The sequence below is a fragment of the Echinops telfairi genome, unplaced genomic scaffold (genome assembly GCF_000313985.2).
Source record: "Echinops telfairi isolate 266 unplaced genomic scaffold, ASM31398v2 ScPeMD7_7468;HRSCAF=8506_0, whole genome shotgun sequence".
In the NCBI taxonomy this organism is placed as follows: domain Eukaryota; kingdom Metazoa; phylum Chordata; class Mammalia; order Afrosoricida; family Tenrecidae; genus Echinops; species Echinops telfairi.
In genome coordinates, this window is record NW_022111369.1 from 52,524,384 (window position 1) to 52,533,172 (window position 8,789).

Consider the following 8,789-nt stretch of genomic DNA (forward strand, 5'->3'; position numbering starts at 1 on the left):
CTTCACCACACAATTGGAATTTGCATCTCTTGAGCTGGGGACTGACTGTTAGTGACCTGGCTGACTGTTGGTGACCTGCCTTGCTGTTTGCTGCCTGTGCCGGGAGAATCTGACTCTCTCTACAGAGGACTACCTGGCAGCCCTCAAGACTTGAAGGACTGCCAGTGTCTCACAACTCTCTAACACGTTTGAATTATACTGAGCCATTTGTACTGCTTTATAATTTAAAACTGTTTATTTCTTGTGTTATATATCTATCTATCTGTATAACTGCTTTATAATTTAACTGTTTATTTCTTGTGTTATATATCTATCTTTATAAATATATATAGATAATTATTAGCAATCTGGTTTTGTCTCTCTAAAGATCCCTGTCTAACACAGATAGGCTGTTTGCCTCAGGTCACAGCTCTCTCGCTCTCTCTCTCTCTCTCTCTCTCTCTAAGAGTGGGCACAGAGTCAGAAATAGTATTCCAATAGCAAGACTCAAGCAATTGCATTTCTATTTTGAGTCCAGAAACTCCTCTGAGGGGAAAGGCCAACAACCGTATCGTGTGGCCTGTAAGTGGTACTCTGTGGTGTTCACCAGATTGGGAGCAAGGGCGTCTAGAGAAGACCCCGATCTACTCGCATAATGAGTGGGGAAGGTGGGTGTTTGGTGGTGAGGTGGTGGGCGGGTTTGGTGAAAGGGAACGGCTTGGGGTGACCTTTACCTTATTGCAGCTGTATTTGAAAGGCAGGTTTGGTACATAAGAAAAAGACTGCTCATCTCACTTGTCAAAGCAAGGGAAGTACGGGCACATGATAAAATTCCCCCTGGATAAAGCAAATGGGAGGAAAATGACTCAAGATCATGAGACATCTGTCTTTCAAGGGAAAGATTCTGAGAGATAAATTGCACAGGCTGCGCAGCCTAATTGTGGTAGCTTTATGATGAGATTTTATGCTTCAAAACTGTAAGAGGAAGAGGAGGGTGCTGTCACCTGGCCTGCCCAGATCACAGGAGGGCTGTGAGATCAGATGACAACGGTTTGCTTCCTGAATGCTCTCTTCGGTTGCACCATGACTTAATGGTGCAGTGGTTAAGCAATTGACTGCTAGCCCAAAAGGTTGGTGCTTCAGACCCTCGCAGAGGCTCGCATCGCAGGGGGACGACCCAGGGATTGACCTTTAAGGAGGACAGGCCATGGGGCAGTTCTACTCTGCACCTGACACCAACAACCCAGCATGACTCCGAATATGCTTTCCACCTTCAAATACTCATTGAATTCTTTCTAAAGTGACAAGTCCTATTCTACATGCTCAGAATACATCAGTGAACAAAACAGAGAACCTTCATTTTCATGGAGTTTTGTTCAACTTGAGGATATCAGGCAATTACAAATGTACATAATAAGGAAATTATACAGGTAAGAAGGGCTGTGGAGGAAAAAAAAGATGGAGTAACAGGAAGATAAAACAACTTAGTAATGTCCTAAAGGAAGTCATTTTTTTTCATAAAATTAAAAAAAAAAACAGAAAAGATATACTGAAAGAGCATTTACCCATTTACCCACCAAAGTAATGAGAGCAGTAATTAAAAGAAATTCCAAACCAGTGGTTGGAATTGTAACATAGTTGATGAGAGCGTGCTATCAGTTCAGCCAAAGGTATGTAAAAGTATCATATTCAGTGGTCTTGTTCTCAGTACATCTTGTCTAATGCATATATACATACATATAACTAAAGACATTGTGTCAGTGTATGGTATGTGAAGTAAATGCCAATAAAACTGTTACCAAAATAAACAAAAAGATCTTCAAGAGAAGCAGAGATATTGTGTCAAGTCATTAGGAGCCCTGGTGGTGCAGAGGTTCTGTGTGGGGCTGGGATCTGCAAGGTCTGCAGATCGAAACTGCCAGCAGTCTGTTGGAGAAAGACTGGACTTTCTACTCCACGAACAGTTACCATCTCTGAAACTCACCAGGGAGGTCGCTATGAGTCAGCACTGATTTGATGGCAGAAAGGGTCAAATCATTAGCCATGTTTTAAACATAATGAGTCCAAAATTTCAATAAGAAGAAAACTTATGACAAATTGGAATGGTCTCTCTTAAGAAAGGATGCTAGACCAAGATGAAAAGACTTCATATGCATTAAAATGTGCTATTACTTGTTTAAAAGCCACTTGACATTGCACCTGGCTCATGTAAAGATGCGTAAAACTTGTCAAATTCTAAACATTGTAACAAGTCATAAAAAGAGAACCATCCAGACCTGGCTGGTTATATCACAAATGAGCCGGTTATACAAAGGAAAGAAAGTGACCGCTTTTGGCAAGCAAGGCCAACCCTGGAGGTGAATTCCGTGCCCCACACTTGATGCTCTGGTCTGTGTGACACGCATCAGGAAGGGGACAGCTTTCCGAGTCTGTCCCACCGTGCGAATGGGCCTGGCATGACTTTCCTTTATCGGTCACTTCCTTTCGGTTCACTGCTCAGGATGCACCGCCATTTCCATCAGGAAGTGTGAGCCGAAAGGGGAAATGGAAGCCGGTAAACATCGCTTCTGTTCATTTGGCTCTAACAGTGCCAAGTCAGAACAGCTGGTTTGAGGTGTTTCCATCAGTGCTAGTCCCGTCCCGCATGGCTGCCATGGCAGTCAGCTTCACAGGCCACCAGCCTCGCTGGGTCTCTAACCTCAGGAAGACTTGCAGCCCAGTGTGTGGGGAAGGCAGAGCAGGTGCAAGAAAAGGCCCAATGCCTCTTCAGTGACTTAAAAGCTGCTTGGGCAGGAAACAACAATTAGATAGGTAAAATTACTTTGTCATGAACGTTTTCTTCTTCTTTACTTTACTGAATCATTATGACGAATTTATCGGTAGGAGCTGGGTCAGCCTCTTCCATGGGGGACAAGTTTACAGAGCGTTAAAGGGCCAGCGGGAGTTGTCCAGAGGAAGCAGGGAGTAGTGAGTCACAAGGTCCGCGCAGCTCAGGAGATTAGATGGGGCTTTACACGGAGGAGGCAGTTCTACCTGTCCTAGAGAGACACTCTGAGTCCGCTGGATAGCAGTGAGTTTGGTTTGGAGTTTGAGGAATCGCCCACCAAAAAATGGGGCCTCCTGAACCCCAATTGCCTGTACCCTTGTGGAACTAACTTGCTACAATTTCTGGTTTCTGAAAATCTTAAGATATTCATATGAGGAACTTTTATTTGAAAATCAATAGTAATTGCTCCTCTGAGACAGAGCTTGCACCAGCAGGCAAGGAGTGCTATGAAGTGATCTTTCCAACGCGAACAGCTGTTAGTTCTCTTTGCAAACTCAAAGAAGAGGAGCAGCTTCCCCCAGACAGGCCCAGAGCAGCTCTTCCGTTCCCATCGCACCTTTGCACTTAGCTATTTCCGTTACTCAAGTCCCTGGGTGCTTACATCGCCAGTGGCTAGCCAAACAGTAGGAGGTTCATGCCTACTCAGAGGTACCGTGAAAGAAAGGCCTGGTGACCCCAGCCACTGAAAACACTGCAGAACGCTGTTTTGTTCTGAAATGTCTAAGGTCGCCATGGGTCAAAGTCCACTTGAAGGCATCTGGTGATTTATTTTGAAAATGACCATAAACTCACTGCCATCGAGTGGATTTTGACTCATTTCAACTCATCATAACCCTCTGGGACAGAGTAGAACTGCCCCTGTGTGAGTCTGAGACTGGAAATCTTAGCCTTCAGGGTAGAAAGCCTTGTCTTTCTCCTGCAGAGCAGTTATGGTCTAGAACCACAAACCTTGTGATAGCACCCAGGCTCCTGTTATAATGGCCTCATTGCTCTTTATTTGTCACTTAGTCCTCCCCTTGGACTGAAGGCTCCTCCTTAAAGCGGGAATTGCCTTTTTTATCTTTGCATCTTGTTATCTTTGCATCCCCATGGTTAGGCATATGGTTGGCGCAATGGATGGGTGAAATAATAAGTCATAATAATAAGTAAGTGATCACTGAGATTAATAGAACAAACCAGTTCTCCCGTATAGTTTAGGTCCAACAAAAACAGATGATCCACACAGCACAGCTCCATCAGTGCAAGATGCTCTGATTCAAAATATATCCAGTCCCCTTTATAGCTTCAGCATCTGCACATAGAATTAGTGTACCCAGCCATCATCCTGTCCGAGAATAAAGTCCAATCGGTTGAAAGGCTGAAAACACTGCTATAGACTCGGATACCTTGCCTAGAACGTACCTGGTGCAAACTCATTAAAAGCCTCAAGCACTGCTGAAGAATGTGTTAACGTCCCTCTTCTTTGGCAAAGTTGGCTTACACTGTGTAATTGTGATATTTGAATATTCCTTCTAATGTTTATTCAGAGACCCAGATACATTCTTGATGAAAAAATGATCAAACACGGTGCTCTATTTTTACCCTAGGCCTTCAGAGGGTTTATTATTTTAAAATAAAATCTATTAAATCTCGTGAATACATTATTCCTCATTAAGGTTCTTTTAGAAATTCATTTGACATATTAAAGATGGGCACAGTGAATAATTTATAAGCAAAATCACTTTATAGTATTTATCTTAGAAATTAGAGTGAATAGAACACAAGAGAAAGATGATTATTTTAAAAAGATATAATTGTGTGATAGGGAAAAAATAGGCAGGGGGAATCTCTAGGTTATTTTTAGCATTGTTTTTTAGCATTTCCCAAACACTCTTAGCTTATCACTTAAGTCAGTGGTTCTCAACCTTCCGAATGTCACTACCCTTTCATACAGTTCTTCATGTTGGGGTGACCCCCCAATCATAAAATTATTTTTGTTGCTACTTCATAACTGTCATTTTGCTACTGTGATGAATAGGGTGACCCCTGTGAAAGGGTCATTCGACCCCCAAAGGGGTCACAACCTATAGGTTGAGAACCGCTGATCTAAGTAAATTTTTCAGGTATTAATTTCATGAAATACAGAAGATGACAAGTCAATTTATTGACTACACTAACAGTAGTCATGATTTTAAAAACTACTAACAAAAAAGCACAGATAAAAAAATAAAAGGAAATAAAAATAAATTTAATTTAAAAAGCACATCTACATTGTCAAATCTCTGTAGTTGGCTCAGATAGGAGTTCAAAAATGATATTCAATAAAAATGCTCCTGGGGACCCAAAATCATTAGACAGTGCACGTGCAAAACATTTTGTCTAACAATTAGCTTTGCAGCAGGGGTTTGTTTTGTTTTGTGTATGATTCCTTCTATGACTAAATAACATTCCGTTTTCGAGCAAACTGGTTTGTTGGCTCCAAGCTGGATTTCTTTTAAGCAAAATCCTCAAATAAACCTCAAGAGCGTTTGAGGAAATATCTCCTCTGTTCTTTGACCAGGAAAAGAGAAATAAACTGCTCTTTTACGTTTGAGGGAGGGAGGACAGGGAGAGCCGGAGCTGATGTAAGCAGTATGAAACGAAGAGTACAAAACTCACTATGAGGGTTCATCATGGAAAAGCTCAAGGACAAATGACATGCGACTTTAGACCAGCGAGATCTGACTCAGGAGGACTTTATATAAGCTTTTGCTTGTATAAATAGAAGAGACACTCGAACTCCCAAGTGTGTCTCTTTATAACTTTATAAATGTATTTCAATGTCTTCTTTCTGCCCACAACTCCCCCAGAGGCCTTGCTCAACTGGGAGAAACCTCAGCCCGCCCCAAAGAAAAACTGTAATATGCTCTTATAACCAAATGTTATCATAAAGCACTAACCGATCCTTAGCAAAAAGTTTATTCAATCTTTTTATCTTTAGCAAATAGCTTATTAATTCTCCTGGGCAGCCATGAGGTGAGGGTCGGGCTGCACACTGTCAGAGTGGCTGCCAGCTGCGCTGTAGGAGAAAGATGAGGGAGGCTGGCTGTCTGCTTCTGTGATGATTTAAGCCTTGGAAACTCGAAAGGGAGCAGTTCGACTCTGTTTTCACCCTCCCCGGGAGGGGCTGTGACCTGGTTTTTTCAGTAAATCCGGGCTGAATTGTTGGAGATGCTCTCGTCAGTGATAGCAGTGGTGGTCACATTTTGGTGCATCTCGTTCTGAGGCCTGCTGCTAAGGGAACCAGTATGTGAGCGTACGGCCCTTTATCTTATGAACAACTGCTTCAACACTGAAAGAGACGGGCTTGAGTCTAACTCTTTCTAACATTTCTACCCAAGGAAGTCACGCCTTCAGAATGTAGAGTTGCTTAATCGAAGCACCATAATGCCAGCAAATCAAGAGGACCTTGGAAAATGTGGCAGAGTCACAGGATTTACTAAAAAGCAAACCTTTATAGCTGGCTGCTTAGCATCATGCATATGCAACATTCAGCAATCCTTGCAATGTGTCATTAGCAAAAATATTTTCACCTATCGACTTAGCCTGATGTATTTACAGCGTTAAACAATCAAGGGAGCCAAGTACCCAATATCACCTTTCTGGGTTTTAATCAAATGCATATGATAACTTTTCAATGAAAAGGCATGCCATTTTCTTTTGTACATTTAAAAACAATTTGTTACATGCTAGAAAGCACAATTCCCAATCAATCATCTTCACACATTCTCAAACATTTTATGGACCATAGAAACAATACCAGTGTATGTCCACTGGCTTTCATACTCTAGACCTCCATAATCATCCCTCAGTTCTCTGGGCCTGTTCAGAAGTGATTTTGTCCCATTTTCCTCTCATCAAAACACACACACAGCCACAGCCACAGCCACTTACAGTGGCACCCATGGATTTTTCACTGTCTTTTGAAGATATCTAAAGGCAGCCTTAAACTATTTCCCCAAAATAGTGGTGATGGAGAGAATCCAAGCACATTTTAATACCAAAAAAAGTCCCCTTCCTGATCAAATTACAGAATATGAAAAAATACAGAACTCTTGAAGGAAATGGTTGTAACGTGCAAAATCGTGTAATGAGATGATTGTGCACTCGATGTTTCAAAGTGCAGCTACACATTTCCAATATTGGCTTTTCATTTGCTTTTAAGTAAACTACCCTAGTTCAGTGATACTGCGTACTACGGGGTTACTAAACTCGGTAACAGCCAGCTCAAATGAGTCTTCTTTTAATTTTTAAGACTTTTGGAAGACCCCTTAGCAGCCTTTTTTTTTTTTAAGAAAGAAATAGAGATTATGTACTCACCTCCTGGTGTCTTGAAATAGTCTGGCAAAATCAAAATGATTGTGATAACTATTGCCAAAATTAGTTTAAGGAGGGCTGTTTTTGTCATGTCTTCTCACATGACACCAATGTGCTCCTACCCAGGACATTGAAGATGGGTTTCTTCCGGCTTTATATTTCATCTCTGTGGTGCATGTGAAGTTAACATGACTGACCGCATAGTCACTTCCTTTGGGTAAGACTTTACAAAAAAACACGCGAGGCCTTCTGCTTAGACTTCTGCATTCTGAGTCACTCTGCATGACGAGAGCTACCCTCTAAGAAGCACTTTCAAACTAGCTCCTACATCAGGAAGACAAATACAAAGGATCACAAGAGGCAACGGGTTCTTGTTCGATTTAATCTAGCAGCTATTTGCTATTGGCTCAGCAATCTGTGAGCAAATCTGAACCCACAATATTGTTGTTGTTGTTGTTGTTGTTGTTAGGTGCTCTCAAGTCAGTTCCGGCTCATAGGGGCCCTAGAGACACAACAGAACGAAACCCTGCCCAGTCCTGTGCCATCCACACAATTGTTCTTAGGTTGGGCTATGCTGTGACAGGCACCGTGTCAATCCATTTCCTGGGTGGGCTTCCTCTTTTTTGTTGCCCTTCTGCTTTGCCAAGCACAATGCCCTTGGGCAGGCTCTGGTCTCTTCTGACAACCTGGGCAAAACACGTGAGACAGTCTGGCCAGCCTCGCTTCTAAGGAGCATTGGCTGTTTTTCTTCTGAGATAGATGCGCTTGTCCACCTGATCGTTCATAGCACTTTCCTTATGTTTGCAGGCACCATAATGCAGCCCCATTACTTCTTCTTCAGTCCTCTTTCTTCATTGTCCAACTTTCATATGCTTATGATGCAACTGAAAATACCATGGCCTGGGTCAGGCACATCTTAGTCCTCCAAGGGACATCCTTGCTCTTCAACACTGTAAAGAAGTCTTGTACAGCAATAGACTTACTAAAATGATAAGGATGGCTGAGAGTCATAGCCAGGTTGTATGAACACCATCCATTCACTTAGTCACTAAACGAGAAATCCCAACACGTGCCATGTTTACGTGGCAGGTGCTATGCCGGAGTCTCGGGTTAAGAAATAATATGTCCGGGACAACAACAGAAAATCTAATACTACACTAGATACCTGCAACATCTTGTGCCTTTTTACTTCACTGCGTACAAGCAGGAGGGTGGAGCTCATTATCTGGATGCCTAAACACATTGTGATTATCATGACCAAATCTACATTTAAGTTACCATGAAAACAAAATCAACACCCCACTCCCCCAAAAAAAACCCTTTCATGATGCTAATTTCAGAGAAATAAAATACTTTATCTTTGCACAGAGATGAAAGGTAGGGAAATGTTCTTCAGGGTGAATAGAACAGATGTCAGGAGAGTCCCGGTGGCCTGGTAGATTGTGAGTGGGGCTGCTGACCTCAAGGTCAGCGGTTGGAAACGACCAGCCGCTCCTCACGAGAAAGAGGAGGCTGCGGCTCCTGTAAAGAGTTGCCCTCTTGGAAATCCACAGAGGCAGTGCTGCTTTGTCCACTCAGGTCTCCATGAGTCAGAAGTGGCTCTGTGGCAGTGAATGAGTGAAAATATACGTGCAAATAAATATTTTTA

At 42.4% G+C, this 8,789-nt stretch overlaps 1 protein-coding gene across 1 annotated transcript in view; it reads right to left on the reverse strand.

Annotated features, from left to right (window-relative positions):
• TMEM156 (transmembrane protein 156) overlaps positions 1-7,232 on the reverse strand; it is a 58,381-nt gene extending 51,149 nt beyond the window's left edge. Inside the window, exon 1 of the mRNA XM_030888600.2 lies at positions 7,145-7,232. Within this exon, the coding sequence (XP_030744460.1) occupies positions 7,145-7,232 (88 nt within the window). The remainder of the gene's footprint in view (positions 1-7,144) is intronic.
• Positions 7,233-8,789: the final 1,557 nt, after the last annotated feature.